The following is an 18,047-nucleotide window of genomic DNA, read 5'->3' as shown; positions in this document are numbered from 1 at the left end:
GTACAAAAATGGTTCAATGATGCTGTCAGAGGGCTGAGTATCCAATTCAGAAGGAACAAGCTCATTTAATATATTTATGGTTGAATATCCAAAATCAAAAGTTACTTCTGAAAATACCAGGCTTGGTAACTTTTTTACTTCACCTATCCAGCTACCTTTCTCTTCCTCATACAGAAGAGCAGTGCGACCACATGTCCTGGCTTCCCATATGTGGTCCTGTCTTGGGGACATGAGAGTCAGAACATGCTTCACATTTTCACTTTGCCAGTAGCATGGGTATTATATTAATTGCTGCTACAAAACCTTCACTCAAGGTATGTTTTGGTGATGAGCTGCTTCTGTTCTGAATTGACCAGGAACGAGCAGTCCAGAGGCATGTTTAACCTCATGAAAAGTGCTGGAAGGCAAGAGGGGTTGAGATAAGCAGAGGAAACCTTCTTCTTGTACTCAGTGAGGCCAGATTAGCATTTGTAGAGGATTTTAGGATGAAATTGCTCAGAGCATGTTGTTACTGGGTAATAATCCTCCACACAGGAAAATATACTTGAGTCACTGGGAGAAAAAAGCTTTCTTTCATGTTATCAACAAACCTTGGGTGTTGCTGATTTTCTTAAAGTTGTATTTTCTGTCTTTCATATAGCTTTTTCAGAAGCCTAAAAAGGAGCAAGCATAAAAGTCTCTGATGCAGTCTTATTTGGAAAATAAATGTCAGCTTAAGTAGAGTGCACTGCTAGGTGCAGCCCTGCAGACTGGTAAGGTGTTCTGTCCACAGTCACCCATATAGGCAGGCTGTACTTATGGTGAATACCCAGAATCAGGCACTTTGCATTTTAATCTCTGACTTCCTTTAACAACAGCCGGAAACACCCAAATAAAGGAGTGACCCTGCTTGACCACTACTTTGGATTTGCAACTCGGGAAAGAGTGAAAGATATAAGATAAAAAAAGTCCTGCAGTGGTGACTGAAAGCAGCTTCTTTGATCTGGCCAGCCTAGCTTTAGTGTGGTTATTTAGGATTGTATCACAGCATAGTAAATAAAACCAGCAGCCTTGTAGCACTGTAAACCTTTCATACAGCAATTGGTATGTCAGCCTTTTTTTTGAAAAGTGGGAAAGGTCTCTAAGGATGAGCTACAGGAATAACTGCAGCTGCATGATACTGCTCTATGCAGAATGAGGGAGGATCCCTCTGCAAATACTGGGCATGAACAGAGCTTCTTTTCCATGTATGTTCCAGGGTCCATGGTGTAAGGATATAATCTGGTTTGCCACCAGGGCTTCTTTCTACAAAAGCAAAATATCATGTTTACCTGTAACAACAAGAGCAAGTGGTTTTACTTGTGCGTTCAGAGACATGCTTTAGTGGTGGACGTGGCAGTGTTCAGTTTATGGTTGGACTTGATGATCTTAAAGGTTTTTTCCAACTTTCTGTGGTTCTGTGCCTTGTTACCTGTGCTGCCCACATCAGCTCCCTTTTTTTTTATTAGGGGCCTGCCACTTCTTTTGAGTTTGCTCATGGAAATGACTTATTTGAGCAAGTAAAGAGGTGGTGTCTTGTGTCTTGTATGAACTCAGGTATGAGATGGGTAGGACAGTTATTGCTGAGCTTGTGTAAAGGCGCTTCTCTAAAGTGCTGTGCGAACCGTGGAGAACTGAGTTGCCATAAGGCCTCTGCAGGTGTTGGACATTGCTTCCATGGGCAAGACTGTAAGAAGCATCCCACATCTGAGGCCTAGAGGAGATCCAGTCAAATTTTAGTCCTGCTCTGGATTTACGACAGAGTTCTGCTTCTGGGGTAGACCACAACAGAACACAGGTTTATAAAAATTTCAGTCTGAGGGACCTGTCTGTTTGGAGCCTGACACAGCCTGACTCCTGCCTTGTCCAGCTAGGTAGTGACTGGCAGGTAAAGCAGAGCCAAACTGCAACAGTCACTGGTCTTCCCTGCTTCCAGGGCTGGTGTGGGGCCTCTGGCTGCCTGCCATGAACAGTCTGTTGTTTTTTTCCTTTGGGATGGTCAAGCAATTTCCTAGCATGTTAGCAAGTAGCCTAATGCCAGTGTTCACAATAGCAGAACAGTTAGCAGAGATGGGCTACCCAGAGAACAGCCCTTTGTATTTACTGTGCATGGTTGGTTATCCTGGAGGATCATTTTTAAACACCCAGTGACTCGTTATTGAAGCAGCACCATGGTTGTAGTTTTGGAGCCCCATGAAGGAACCTCTGAGTAAACATTGCTTAAAACCACATCCTTCGGTCCTGACTTGAAGGGGGGGTTGCAAAAAATACACAGCAAACTATGCTGGTCTGATCACAAGCCTTCACTGGAAGAAAAGCATGAGGAAGCAATGTTGAGATAAGTTACAAGTTTCTTGGGCAAACAAAATAATCCCAGAATTATGTGAGAGTGGCCTGGGAAGGGTAATGTCTGGAGTGATTCATTATAGGCAGCTTCCAGTAATTTAAGAACTTTCTCACAAGTTCTGTCTGTAGATACATTTTTACATTGCAGAAGATGACTCTCTGGGAGAGGAAGGGCCTGTCATAAATTCAGTACATTTTTAGATTCTTTTTTAAAATCTGGTATGTATGTAAACTCTAGTAATCCCACATCCAATCCAGCCAGAGTTCTCTCATGGGCAGCAAACTGACCCAGTGCTCTGGAGGCCATACTATTTCCAGTTCCTGTCTTCTGATGCTAATTCAAGGAAATACAGTAACAAAACCCACTGTCTTCCTGTGCCTGCCATACATGGATGCTCCTTCCTCTCTTAAAGCACATGCAGTCAACACAGTGGCTGGCATTACCAGGCACGCTGCCTTGGGCTGCTCACATTGAATCAGTGTATGTACTGTATACTGGAATGGCAGTCATCTCGGGGAGGGTGTCTGTGGAAATCAAGTGTTTGTTTCACAGTACAGGGACAGAGATTACACAGCAATATTTGGGCAGCAAGTAAAAAGAAGAGGGAAAGCCTGTGCTGTTAACATAGCAGAGAGGAGGTAGCAGGTTGGCATCAAGGACTTTCGCTGCAGACCTCAATCAAGCAAAACTCAGTGTAAAATCTGACCAGGATGCTAAGATTCCTTACAGCAAAAACTGTTACATGATCTTTACTGAGCATTTGGGCAGAAACTCTGTTGTACATCTTGCATACATTTCTGAAGACAGGTAGCTCTGGTACAGAATACTCCTCAGCTGAGTACAAAGACACATCGTGTACGGGCCTATATAATTTGCCATTTTATGCCTTCAGGTTACAGTATTTTTATTTTTTCTTAGAGCTGAGTAGCACCAGCAGAGGTTAAGATGTCAGCATTTCCACTATAAACACAGCTCTTTCTTGGGGTTAGGTAACATTTCTTTTATACCACATTATACTGAAACTCTGCCATGCAGATGCTGTCCAGCACATAAGGTATTTATTTTTCACCAAATTTTATTTGAAGTCATTATAGTAGTTTATGGTTTAGAAAATGACCAAAAAAAAAATGTAAATTCTAACCTTCTTTTTTTTTCCCAGAAGCTCTTCTCGCATTATATACTTCAAGAATGGCTTAGCCACCAATATAGACAAACCAGAGACAGCAAAATTGCATGTCCTGCTTTGAACGGTTTAAGCATAGCCTTTCTATGTAAAGAATTTCCAAGCCACAGCTCACACTCAGTTATTCAGGATGTTATGCTAATGTCCTGTGGAGCACAGGAACATAGATGTCCTGCCAGAGTAGGTGGGAAATACCTCCACAATCAAAGGAGTAGATTCCCAGAGCCTGAGCATAGTATTTTACACCTCTGTCAGTAAGTGAGGATACTCAACACCTCAACAGGATCAGCGTATACATAGCCCTTATCTCAGTGAGTGGGTGATGCAGCTGTCACTTCATGTTGTCTGTGCTAATAGGCAGTTAGTGGAAAGAAGGGACCAAGCTGCCTTCGACCTGCTGGAGAATCTGCGCATGACAAATAGAAGATACTGTAGCACTAGCAAGCAGCTGTGTCAGAACTGGTCTGGAAGGATAAGATGGTGCATTTATAGCTTCTAACAATCGTTTTGCAGCATTCAACTGTCAGAAGTATATGTAGGCTTGTGTCACTAACATTGCTACATAAAACATAAATGTTAATAGTACTGGATTGTTTATACCCTGTGTAGTTACAGAAAGAACATGGCAAGATCCTAAAAGACTTACGTTTCCTCTTTTTCTTTTATCTCACAGGTAATAACTCCAGTCAGGTCAGGACAAGGTTATGTTTATGAATTCCCTTCAAAATACCAGAAGGATACCTATGATATCCCCCCGGTTCGCCCTCTCCAAGGGGTAGGTACCAATAAAACTGCCAACAGCACTGACAGGGCACAAAAGGTGATGAATGTTTACCAGAAGTTTATGAGCAAAGCAAGTTCTCTCATTTCAGAGATAAAATATGTTTTAATTAAATACTGTGGCTTATTCACAGAGTGCAGAAGTATTTCAAAGTTGTATTTGATGTTGACTAAGATTTGGCAGCACACCAAACATGAAAATCCCATTTGTTCTCTGTGTTTTGATCAAAGAGTGTATCTAAACAGAATAAACTTGCTGCCTAGGGACACTTTTTTTTCCCCTTACTTTGTTGTTAGTTGACAGTAATTCACTCAGTAAGGGTAAAATCATTGCCTAAATGAACAGCTGCTATGCAGGGAGGTTTTTTTTCACCACATATCTACTGCACCATGTCACTGAACTTGAAATACATCTTTGTTCAGGGGAACACCCTTAGCATTCAGTCCTTAAGATTACTGCCCTCGGGAACAACACTGAAACCCTTTAGTACATAAAACAAACTGACACCAAATGCTGGGAAGTCTGGGTTAAGAGACCTTCAGACAGTGGCCTTAGACTTCATGCAGAACCCACTGTAGTGTAGGACATGCCACCAAGTGAAACACTTGAAACATCTGACAGCTGCACTCTCTGCTAGCAGCAGCTTACACTGCACCCAGTAAAGCAGATGGTTGATGCTGATAGGGACAGTCTTAGCTTCAGAGAGTTTGGTGTGTACTAGTATAAGCGTATTCCTCAACCCCTCTAAATCTCTATCAGTAAGAGTGTGATAAGTTCTGATCACATGAGTATAGTGCTTCCCTGTTCACCCCAACAGGTATCTGTAATAGACTGGCCTTGATGTAACTCTCAGGATGGAAGTCAGCTGTGTTGACTGTGATGACCTCTCCAACCTGGCGTCCGCATAATTGCCCAGAGGGGACCTAGCTAAGTGCATTTCTTCCCAGCTGTCTGAAATACCAGGCAAATCCAAGCAGCTTTCCCATATGAAACAAAGTTGAAGGCTGTTTAAGAGGAAATACAGAAACCAAGAGAACTTGTCTGAGATTAGAGCTTTCCTGAGGTGACTTCTTTCTGTAACAAATTTATTCTTTCTTTAGATATATGACATTCCCCCCACATCAGTTAAGGGGCCTGCACTTCCAGTTCCCATGGGAGAAGCAAAATCCTTAGGAGTCTATGACATACCACCTGCCAAAGTGGTAAGTATTATACTGTTTCCACAAGACCTGTACTTTCATGTCTGATCGAAGACATATTTAAAGAAGAGTTTCCTGAAGGAAAAGGAGATTCAAAGATTTCCTTAGGTTTTTAAACTGTTAAAACTGGTAAAGTGAAGTACTGCATCAACATTATTAATGTTAGAGTGTGAATTGATAATTAGCCTACATTATCTTTGTGGCAGCATGCTGCCTTTTTCAATTTTGCTGCTTATGAGAATTTGCAGCAAGGTAAATGTTAAAACGTGAGATACTAAAATGGATGCTCAAACTCAGGATAAGTAACTGAATTTTATGAAAGTCAATAGCAGATCTTCCATCCCATCATTTTATAGGCCATATGGAAGATGTAAAATACTTTACTATTCTAGCCAAAGGTTTCATGGTTTGCTTTCTGTGAGTCAGGTCTATGGAACACATCCATCTGCATGCCGAGACGATGCAGGCCTGAGGGAAAATGTGCAGGATTTTTCATCTGCAGTGGGCCACAGTGCAAGACCAGAAGGAGTATATGATATTCCTCCTCCCATCACCAAAGCAACTGGAAAAGAACTTAATAAATTTCCTCCTGAGAGCCTTTTATTGTCGGATGGAGTGCCACAGAAACATGGTGTTTATGACATCCCTATGAACCATCAAAACCATTTTCTTGGGCAGCAAATTGCACCTCAAAAAGATGTTTATGATACCCCAAGGGGAGTTGCATTCCCAGGACAACAGACAGGACTCAATGAAAGTCTCATCTCAGAAGGAAGAGAAGGTGTATATGATGTGCCACCACCAGTCCTCCAAGACACTAAAGGCTTACAGGATGTGACTGATGGAATAAATAGGTTGTCTTTCTCCAGCACAGGAAGCACAAGGAGTAACATGTCCACATCTTCAACAACATCAAAAGACTCTTCTTTCTCAGCATCAACTGCACAGGACAAAAGATTAATCCTTGATCCAGACACTGCTATAGAGAGGCTTTATTGTCTCCAGCAGATGGTGGAGACAGCTGTCAATAACCTTATGGTTTTTGTGACAGCAGACTGGCGATCTTACGGGTATATGGAGAAACACATCAATGAAATCCACACCGCTGTGGATAAGGTAGAGCAGTCGCTGTTGGAGTACCTCCAGTTTGCAAAAGGATCAGCAGCAAATGCTTCCTGCCTGTCCGAGTTCAGCCTCCTTAACAAAATGAGGAGGGAGGTGCAAAGGCTGGAGGACTCTCACCAGATCCTTACCCAAACCAGTCACGACTTGAACAGCTACAACTGGTCTTTGAATGTTCTAGCTGTCAACAGGCTGCAGAGCAAGTGTGATGACTTGGATCGGTTTGTAATGGTGGCGAGGACAGTCCCAGACGATGCCAAGCAACTGACCACTACCATCAGTGTCAATGCAGAGATGCTCTTCAAACAGGCACTGAGCAGCTCACGTTTCAAAAACATACCAGAGAGTATCACAAACATTCCTGACTATGTTTATGATAATCCTCATATGCAGCGTCATGGAGAAAAAGCACAGAACCACTGCACTTCCCTTCCTCCACTCCTGAATAAAGGTCAGCACCCTCACAATACTACCAGTGAGAGCTCAGAAAAGAGCTGGATGGATGACTACGATTATGTTCACCTGCAGGTGGGTAAACCTAATGTCATGTTCTGCACAAGGTCAGCTCAGAGTTGTCTGTGCTTTCCTGTGTTTGCAGGAAAGTAGCAATCAGATTGTCATGCTAATGAATATTGAAAAGTAGTTTCAGCAAGGCAAACACTTCCTCACAGGTAAGACTGTTGTATACATGATAGTGATAGCCTTTTTCTCTGCCACACAATCCTTTTCTTTGAACTCATAGTAGTGCACTAACAGTGAAAAAGCCAATACAAAGAAGCCTGTTATTTGACCTATGAGTTGCCATTTAGCTCAGGAGCGGTTTTGATTTAATAGTGTTTTATGTTATGCAAAACAGGGGAAAGAAGAGTTTGAAAGGCAACAGAAGGAGCTGCTGGAAAAGGAAAATATCATGAAGCAGAGCAAGATGGAGCTTGAGCACCATCAGGTATGTTTGCTTGAGTGCAATAACAACTTTAAAATGCAGTGTTCCTTGCACATAAGGAGTAATGGTCAAGTAAAGCAGGAGGGGCCCTTCCCTTAGCAGTGAGCATCATGGCTGTGAGGTGTGTATGAGTGCCAGCACATGCAGTTGGAAAGTCCCAGGTGCTAGACTGTGAAGATGGCAGGTATTAGGCCTTGACTAAACAGCAGCTCCTGGTTAGTTTCTTTCGAAGTGGAATTTGTGCCTGTCAGGCTCTACCATTAATGGATCATCAACACAAAGGACAAGGACATGCACTGTCATGCTCCAAATGGGAAATGGTGAGCATCAAGATTTTAGCACCTTCCTGGCCCTGTGCATCTGTGTCAACAATTCCTTATGGCAAAGAAATCTTAAGTATTAACCCCAGAGTAGCCATTCTGCAGATCAGTATCTCTGCCCGCGTCATTTCCTTTTTGCCACTTCGTAATTGAGTGTAAGCACAGACACAGCTCTCTGTTTAAAACATTTCTTGTGGCAGGTATAAGCCTTCCCCTTAAAAACAATTTCCAGCCATCTCAATTTAAGAGACTATTTTTTATACAATGCACCACTGTGGTGGGCCCAGTGCATACATATAATAAAAGGCATTCTATGTCTTAAAGGTTTACCACAGAGGAGAAACAGACTTCTGCAATGTCTCACAGTGGGTCAGTCACAAAGCCAGCTGGAGAACATGGCTTTCTTGACCTGCAATCCAGTGCCTTTATCACTGCACCACACTGCATACACGTGCTGAATATGCCTGCACATCTGTTCAGTGAACATCAGTAGCATCAACTTAAATACTGTGCTTAACATAAATGCCAAAAAGTAGGTCATGTGAGATTGAGAGCTATCACATTGCCCTCGTATTAATTCTTCAATAACGTTTTTGCCATGTCTTATGGCAGAAAATTGTACAAGCAATGCAGAGGTGAGAGTTAAATGTTTGTCATCTCAAAATCCCACAGAGATGGCAGCTTTTTAAAGATTGTGTAGGAGTTGTTGCCACTTGGATCCATCTCTCTCACTTGTGATTTCAGAACATTCCAAGTGAGCAGCAGCCTGTAAATTCATGAGGCTTTGTGCTTTGGGGTTTCTTATGCAAATAGAGTATTTTAGATGTTTTTTCTCATCTGAACTCTGTGTGTTTGGATTTATGGTAACCAGAGTGCTTGATTACCCCTCACTCTCCAAAATAAAAGATCTTAGAAAACATAATACTACTTTTTATTTATCACAGGTCAGTCTAGGATACCCAGGAGTACCCCGAGGCATAAGGTGAAACTGTAATACGTAACACAACATCTTATGTGAATATTCTCTGAGGAGAATTTTTAATTTGCCTTTCAGATCAATCAGTTTCAGCGTCTGGAGCAAGAGATCACAAAGCCAGTAGAGAATGACATCTCAAAATGGAAGCCACCTCAAGCTCTCCAAACTGCAAACAGTGCTGCCACCTCCTGTGACAGCCAGCTGCTTTTGTTCTATTCTGACCAATGTGAGACTCACTTCAACTCCCTCCTAAATGCCATCGATGCCTTTTTCAGTTGCATCAACACTTCTCAGCCCCCCCGGATCTTCGTGGCTCACAGCAAATTTGTCATTTTGAGCGCTCACAAACTTGTGTTCATTGGGGACATGCTCACGAGGCAAGTGACGACTCAGGACATACGCAACAAAGTGATGAACTCCAGCAATCAGCTGTGTGAACTGCTGAGGAGTGTGGTTCTGGCTACCAAGACGGCTGCCTTGCATTACCCCAGCACAGCAGCCCTGCAGAAGATGGTGGACCAAGTGACAGAGCTGTCGCGTCACGCACAGTTGTTCAAACTCTCGCTGGTCCAAATGGCATCCTTATAAGACTCTGTAGAGCCCAGTCCGTGAGCAGCAGAACAGAAGAGCAAACTGGAGCTATTTTTGTGTAAATGTTATCATTTATTTTTTTAGATTTTATTAATGGAATATTTTAAATACATTCTTACGTGTTAGAGAATTTAATGAAATCAGGGATCTGGGAGTGTATCTGGTTCTGTATTATGTTTCTAATACACATTTAGATTTGTATACACTGCATATATGTATATGTTGCTGTGTTCCCTAAAACATCAGTTAAGCACCTTAAAGATTATGTGTCGGGTAAGCAGCATGCATCTTTTGTATATACTGCCTGTTTCCTCAGTATATTTGTTAACTGGATGCTGCACTCCTCTTGTTTCATTCCGTCTTGATTTTGGCACATGGACTTGGTTGTGAAACCTACTTGTACCAATCCACGAAGCAAGTGTAATGGTTCTCATAGAACTCTGTTCCCTTCTTAGAAGTTACTTTCTATAGGTTAATGCCATGAAATTTAACTCTCCTCTTGCTGTCACTGTACCGCATTCAATCATTCTGACTGGCATATATGCACAACTGCAAAAAGCAACACTCCAAGCATGGCATACAGCATTTTGAAGAAAAGCTTTTTTAGGCCATGTAAGAAACAGAACCTTCTAAGGAGGAAGGCAGAATCATATATATTTAGTATCTTACAGCATTCAAATTTCACTGTTTCTAATAACTGCAACATGGGATTTCAAAAAGTGGATGGATTCCCAGCAAGGTAAATTCATACATGTTTACCTTATATGTCCTTGCATTGGCAATTAGATTTAACAGGCTCAAAAGCCTTACTGTTCACGGACTCAAGAGTTATCCTAAAAGCATCCCAGAATCCATTGGACTCATCTCATCTTTGAGGCTGCAGATGAGCAACGTCTCAAAATACTAGTCCCTTCCAGAGGGATTAACATACAAAATGTAATTCCTATGGAAAGAAAACAGCTTGATTTGAAATAACAGGTAAGCATCTCTATAGCATATATACAATGTAATGAAGAAATAGCACTTATTTTTGTAGGACACATTCTTGGGAATTAGTTGCATCTGTTGGAATTCAGACTTCCATTCAGCTATTAGGTGCTTTTTTTCACCCCAAATTCTGTTGCATAGGTGCTGATCCTTCTGCACTACACTGTTGCTAAAAATGACCTCTGTTTTAATGGGGCCATTCCATCAGTAAGTACACACAATCCCACGCAGTAATTTTCAATTTAAACCCTTAAAAATTGTTAGCAGATTGGTAGACTGCATTAGAAATGTCATGTATGCTGGCTGCTCCAAAACACACGTAGGCTTATTTGTCTCAGCTGCCTTTTGTGAACCCCTTAAGAATAAATCAGAATGCCATTTACCCATGGCCCTCAGACTAGAAGCTTCAATAGCTCAGGTAAATTCCAGGTGATTCTGGCATTTTTAAAGCAGAAACACTACACTCCTTGAGTAATTCAAGATAGTCCCACATTGATGTATTCTGAGCATTCACATCAGCAAATGGATCACTGGTGGCACCTCAAGAACAGGCATTTTGGCCTAACTTCTCACTTCCTAGTTTGTATCCGAACACGTGCCTTACTGAAACAGGACTGGTTGTCTTACATAACAAAACCATTTCAGCAGCATATGAAATCTTGCAGCCTTAATGTATTGTTTCAGAGCGAAGACTGTTCTTAGCGATCTTAATGTCACACTTCTAGAGTCTGCCCAACATTCCTGGAAGGGCAGCAGGAGCCAGCACAACCTCAGCTGGCCCAGAATCGGCTCCAGTGCCTGGCTATGGTGTAACATCTAGAAAGTGCAGTTATGCTAATGGTAACCGATAGCCAGTTGCCAAAAAGCAATCTACCTGAACCTGTTTTGTACTAGTATTGTTTGGGATTCTTTTGGATTTCTTTATCCATTGTTTGTTTTTTTTTCACTGTGTATTATTAGAAAGTGAAAAAGTGTTTTGAAGCTTAGTGGTTATGTTGATAGTTTGTGCTTTCAAAAGGAGAACCTTTATTGCAAGCCTGTATTACAGTTTGTTGTCTTGTAGAGAGTCATTTTAAAATGATTAAATGACTAGCTTTTTATATAAAAAAGGTAACACTTGGTCTTATTTTTTCTTGTTTTCAGAGTTCTCTAAGCATATTAAAAGGAAGTATTAGCAAGCAGCAATATTATCAAAGCCATTCTAAAATGAGGGGTTCACTTTCTGTCTTTGCAGTGATCACTGCTTATAGGGTGAAATGGGAACTTGAGGATATGAGAGGAGGGGACAGACAGTTTCTCTGCCTGTCTAGAAGAAGCAGTTGAAGCATTTATCCAACTCAGATACACAAGGGGTCAAGTCTGAAATACAGTCATCAGTGTCTACGCTTCTGCCCCATTGCCAGCGTCTGTTCCTGCTGTATCCCAGACCTCCTCACCATATCATCAGCATTGGTCCTTGAGGTGAACGGGGCAATTCCTCTCAACATAGTCCCTCGAGAAGGTGGGGTGGCAGGACATGGATGTGACTGTCCATGCAGTATGGCCTGCTCCCCGACTCCAGCATTTACTGGGGAAGCCATGATCCACAAGGGAACCAGTAGAACAACTTTACTTAGTGTAGCTATCCTCCCCTCCTTCCCAATGCTGTGAGCACCTCTCTTCTACTACATGTCAAGTTGAGCATTATCTGGGAGTGGGTTCCATCCAAAACAGCCAAGCATTCAAGGTTCACAGAGCATTTCCCATCAGTTACTGTCCCATTTCACTGTTGCCAAGGCACTGCCCTACCTCCTGTTGAACACCCTGGGTTTGCAAAGAGCAGAAAAAGAGGCTGGGACTGGCTCCATGCTTAGGCCAGTTCTCAGCTGCTGTAAAAGACAGTCCTGCTGGGGAGTTATGTACAGAGCAAGCCTTGAGAGCAATGTGCCTGGTTTGGTTTGTGTGTACCAAGGGGGCAGCTGGTGATGCAGGGCTGCTTCCTGAAAGTGCTTTGTTTATTCCTCTGCTAAATTTAAAAAGGTCAGCTAACAACAAAGCAGGGACTGGACACTCAAAACGATTTAGAAGAAAAACCAGAGCCTCTTTGCTCCCCTTCCTGAGCCACAGTGTCCCTATGCAGTTGCCAAGAAGCTGCTGCTGTTTGGCAGCCAAGTCGATGGCCAGTGTGAAATGACTGTCTGATGTGGAAGTCTGCCTCACTAATGGCAAATGTGACCATGCTTGGATCCCTACTCCAGACAGTCAGCAGCCCGACCTCAGAGGAGACACCTTCCCATGGCATTGCCTCTGGGGAGCTGCTGGCTTCAGAGCAGCGTGCTTTTCATCCCATCACCTTCCAGGTCAGTGGCTAGGACCAATTGAGGATGGCCTCCCAGAGCAAAGGATCAGCAAGGAAAGTTTCACAGAATCACAGAATGGTTTGGGTTGGAAGGGACCTTAAAGCGCATTCAGTTCCAACCCCCTGCCATGGGCAGGGACACCTTCCAATAGACCAGGTTGCTCAAAGCCCTGTCCAACCTGGCCTTGAACACTGCCAGGGATGGGGCAGCCACAGCTTCTCTGGGCAACCTGTGCCAGTGCTTCACCAGTAAAATTTCAGGTCAAACCATTAGGGAATAGCTGAGCATGAACACTGATGTCTGTTGCAGAGCCATCCTCTTTAGCCTGGCATGGCGGCAGAAAACCAGGAGTTGGCAGTTCCAAGGCAAGAAGTGAGGCAACAAAAGCTCCTTGGGCCTCCCAATAAACCCATGTCTCCACCTCAACATGGTCTTGGCTCACAGTTACTGTAGGTTTCTGAGCAGAAGTGAAATGCTCAGAGAGGCAATGCTGAGAGGAATGTGACTTTCCCACCTCTCCTGGGGTTTAACTTGCAATAGTAACCTCCTCACAGGAGTTTGTTCTTCAGTTCTCTTTTCAGCAGACAGCATCACGCTAGGTTTAACCAAGAACGGACCTGCTGTTTGCTTTCTTGTTTCTACACCTCCCTGAGTATTTACCCTCAGCCCTGCACCCCCACAAGCAAAGTCCATCAAGTCAGAGTTCCTTGCAGGAGTCTGCCTTGTTGCTGCTGACCTCTGCATGAGTTCCCATGCAAAGCCCCGTGCCTGGGAAACCTGCACCCACAGAACTGCAGCTGCAATGGATTCAGTGTATGTACTGCCTGCCTTACAGGGGTTTATTTTCCTCTGCTGAGCACCAAGAGATGGCACCTTTTTCTGTCCAAGCAGCAATTCGACAGATCAGGCTGACTACAGCACAAACAGAACGGGGGAGCCCAAAGCATCAGCTCTAGGGATGATATATAAAGCTCAGCACTTCCGCAATGCACTCCCTCAGCGATGCAGCACAAGCAGCCGCAGCCACCTCCGCACACAGTGGGCTCCCAGAAGGTTGCACATACCACAGGCCCAAATAAAAACCACAATTCCCTGGTTCCATGCACACTCACACCCATGGGGCATCAGCTTCACCAGCCAACGGAGGGGTGTTACAACCTTGCTGGTGATGGGAGGCTTGTCCCCTGAGATCAGGGGGACTTCTTTCTCCTTCCCTATAATTTCCCTTAATTACAGAAGCAGTGATCAGAGCTGCAGGAAACCAAGTCCAAGAGGCACTTCATAGCTTCCTACTTTGCTAGCTTTATCTTGCTGAACATTGCAGCCAGGGCTACACAAACCGTTGCCAACCAGGAAAGCACAGTAACAGCGCAGTAACAGTGTCCCAAAAGCACCTGCTATTTATATAAAGGCAGACTTAAGCATAGTTAAATGAAGGTTATAGTGAAGGACAAGCAATAAGGCTGAAACAGGAGAGCAGAGAGAATGGGAAAGAGCAGATAAAAGCCTTCTCAGGCTTTAGATGGTCTTGCAGAAAGGAATCAAAGTATATTTTCAAACTTTTTGTGCAGCTAGAAGGCTCCAGGGCATTTCCCTGCGCAGTGATTGAAGTCCGCCTTTATTCCCAGCTAAGCTCAAAGATAAAAAGCCACAATGGTGAGTGCCCATGAACATGAATGGACTTCTACTGTGTTTTCACCCTGTGTTTTGTTTTTATGAAGGATGGTAGGAGCAGCCCACCCACCTTTGATCTCAGGAGGCAATTTGAGCTGGAAACAGGTACCTGTGATTGGTGTGCACTCCACAATGGGGGAAGTTGACTTGCCTTTCAAAGTAAATTATTTTTTGATAAATGAGAACAAGCACATGTGCTCGGCAGTGATTGACCTGCCATTATTTTCAGGCCCCACTGCCCAAGACACAGCTTTCGGTTGTCCACTTGCAGATTTACTTAAGGAATGAGCACAGCCCTGCTGCCAACCAACATCACTTTTGTAGGCAGTGCTACAATGACCAAAAGAACATTCCTAGAGCAGGGCTGCATCTCATCAGGATGCAGGACCCACCATTTCCATCCTCCAGCAGCAGTAGGTGTGGAGCTGCCTCTGCACACTGAGAAGTTAAGGTGGAAATCCACACATCCCACAAACGTGGGCATTACACAGAAACACAGCTCCATCTGAGGAGCAAAGCTGCTGAAGAAACCGAGATACACAAATGAAAATGCTTATTTCTTCTCCATGAGGAGGGTGATGCCCACAGGTGCTCTGTGTTGGATTAGCCCATCTCTGCTCCCAGTGTGAGACACCCCAGATGCAATTGCTCGTGCCTACCTAACAAGACATCATACAAGATATCTTCAGGGTCCCTTTCAAACTGAATAGAGACCAAGTCATATGATCAAGTCTACTTTAGGATGCAATAAACCCTCTCTAGGCTCCAACAATTAGGTCTCCTTAGGTCTTCATGAGCAACCAAGACAAGTAGCTCAACTGCAAATAACCATATCATAGCCTCCTAAATTTTGAGGATGATTAATCCTATCCCCAGACCCTAACACCTGCCTCCTGAAACTTGGTGTGGCCACATACATGGTTCAGGTCACAGCCAGAACACTAAAGCACCTTAGAAACTCATGGACTCCTCTTAGTCTATCAAGCTTGAAGATGGTATTGGTACCATCAAAGCACTGGTCCCAAGGGTTCATTCAGCAAGCCAAAGCAGTGCTGAAGCCTGAGCCTACGAATGTCACAGCCCACATCCAAGCTGAATCCTCCCAGTCCAGCCACTTCCCAGGCTATGGGATCAGACCTGACTCTGAAGTCCCATTGACCAAAACGTGCTCTGTGCCAGGGAAAAGCACAGAGGTAGCTCACATCTCTGTGCCTCCATTCTCCCAGCAGTTCTCTTACCAGCTCTGGGCTCACAGCAGCAGAGAGCCCAGTTCGTTACAGAGGGCTTACTTAGGAGCTCCCACCCTGAAGGTATTTCTGAGTTGGGTTGTCCATCCTTGTGAGAGGGCAGAGAAACACAGGAGTCAGGACAGGAAAATCAGGCAGATGTGGTATTTGAGTCACAAATACGGTTGCTCAGCAGATGTTTAGCTCCCTCCCAAAAAGCAATCCCATATACATCCCTGCCTTGCTGGAAAAACATAATATGCAGTTTCAAACACTCATTTACAGGAAGAGTCAGATGCAGAGCTAAGTAAGTAATTGCACATCCGGAGCAGTTGACTAGACAAGATACTCCCAAGCTGCTCCTGTACCACAAATCAACTGCACTGCTGTCGGAGAAAACAAAGCGCACCTGCTTTCAGACCAGCACAATAATACCAGACCATTACCTGCAGTTGACCAGTGTTCCAGCAGATTAACCTGCCCCAGACTGTGCTGTCATAGGGATAAACTGCACAATTCATGTACTTCACGTGGAGTCATTACATCTCATCAGCTACTTGTCAGAGGGACAGAGCTATAGATACCTTTTTCTATTTGGAGTCCTACAGTAGGCCAATAGCACAGGAGCGTGTGGCATCTCTTCCACAGCAAACCCAACAAAGCTTTTGGAGCAACTGATCCAATCAATTGAACGAGGAATAACTTCGGCAGAAAACGCCAATCTCTTCTTCCAGGCAAGGCAACGGAGAACAAAATCTCCATGCCCTGTGAACATTGCTCAGTTTCACATCCTTAGAAACAAAACCAACCAAGTAGTGAAGTGAAATATAGCGTTTTCTACCTGAAAGCATCCATGGATTCCCAGGAGGAAAGCGTATGACAAGGAACCAGAAGAACAATTCAACAAGCTCTCATTCCACAAGACTGCTTCTTTACCACAAGCTTTATGCACAGAAAAGCAACAGCTGTGACCCCATCACCAGCTGAGATGCATCTATTTTTAAAGCCCACTCAATGCACACAGCAGTGTGTCCTCCAGGCCTGATAAGCCTCTAGCCCTGGCATTTTAACACAAATTAAAAGGGAGGGAAAAAAAGGCTTCCTAAGCACTACCTTTTGCACAAGTAGGAGCTAATTAGCTTTTCACATCTCTATCAGCCTGCCAATGTCTAAGAAGGTAAGAGCTGCCCCATTGGATCAGGCCATGGTGCACACAGCTTCATACTCAACAGGGGCAGATGTGCACATTCAGGGTAAACTCACACACCCGACTCTTCCTATTGCTCACAATCATTTCACCTGTTAGGAAATACTGCCTTGCCTATATCTCTTACTACCCTGTGAACTTGGGGTTTGCCCATGAATATCTCCATCAGAAAAAAAAAAAAAAAAAGCAAACCCAAACAAAAACCCACCTAAAAGACGAAAATCACAAAACCAACCCATTTCTGAAGCTGCTCTTCACAATGTTAGTGTGTTTGTAACCCTGCGGCAAGGAGTCGCAAAGCAGGTCATCCGCACTGGCCCCGATGGGCCGTCCACTTTCCTCCTTCAAAGCGGGCTTCTACCCGCAAAGCTTGCAGGCCCGTGCCATCTAGTGGTGACAAGCCAGCCCCAACGATGCCTTCGTACCCAACTTTGATACTGAAACTTCCCAGGGTTTCAGACTGGATCTGTACTGTGAGAAATTCACCTCTTTAAGCAGCCAGACTGGGAAAAAGTGCTTTCCCCATCCATGACATCACTCCAGAATTCAGGAGAAACATGAGGACATCCTGGAAGCAGGGACAAGGAAAAGTGAAATCAAGTCTGCCCTCAGTATGAGAATCCTTTGGAAAGTGTAAAAATGAAGGCTGCAGTGTCATTGCTAATACTTAAATGTCACAATCATTAAACCTTGTGATTCTGGAAAATAAAGAGGCCAAAACAGAAGGTCAGTAGAAGACCTGCAACTCAGAGCCACAAAGTGAAATTCCCAGCCCCTTGGCATGCCCCTCCACTGCTCTGGAGGAAGGATGAGCATTTTCCCACATGGAAGCAGTACCTGCGCTGGGTGTTTGCGAACGTGCCTGCACCCCACCAGCAGCAGAGGTCGATCAGAACAGCCCTGTTCCTGGAAGGACAAAGGTGAGGTTGTGCCAGGGTCAGAAGTCACCACAGATGTGGTGCTGTCCAGCCACAACAGCAAGACGGCTTCAGGGGGTTTCAGCGTTGGAAAAACACAATCGATGCTGCAGACCTGGTGTGCCTGAGCTAAGAGCCACCCATTTGTGCCTTGCAGCACCAAGCTCAGCCCTCTCACAACTGCTCAGATCCCTAGGTGGTATCTCATGTGTCCTCT

The 18,047-nt window shown here is 44.1% G+C and overlaps 1 protein-coding gene across 3 annotated transcripts in view; it reads left to right on the top strand.

Moving 5' to 3' along the window:
* Positions 1–10,827, top strand: part of NEDD9 (neural precursor cell expressed, developmentally down-regulated 9) — a 95,811-nt gene extending 84,984 nt beyond the window's left edge. For all 3 annotated transcript variants that reach the window (XM_062617899.1, XM_062617898.1, XM_062617896.1), the window contains 5 exons: positions 4,222–4,323; positions 5,430–5,531; positions 5,955–7,178; positions 7,507–7,596; positions 8,968–10,827. In XM_062617899.1, coding sequence (XP_062473883.1) covers positions 4,222–4,323; positions 5,430–5,531; positions 5,955–7,178; positions 7,507–7,596; positions 8,968–9,477 — 2,028 coding nt within the window. In that variant the 3' untranslated portion in view covers positions 9,478–10,827. The remainder of the gene's footprint in view (positions 1–4,221; positions 4,324–5,429; positions 5,532–5,954; positions 7,179–7,506; positions 7,597–8,967) is intronic.
* Positions 10,828–18,047: the final 7,220 nt, after the last annotated feature.

Source organism: Pezoporus occidentalis, unplaced genomic scaffold (genome assembly GCF_034315485.1).
Source record: "Pezoporus occidentalis ecotype Australia unplaced genomic scaffold, CSIRO_AGI_Poc_V1 ctg2, whole genome shotgun sequence".
In the NCBI taxonomy this organism is placed as follows: Eukaryota; Metazoa; Chordata; class Aves; order Psittaciformes; family Psittacidae; genus Pezoporus; species Pezoporus occidentalis.
The sequence above is the reverse complement of the archived record's forward strand: the minus strand, read 5'-3'. Positions and strand labels throughout refer to the sequence as shown.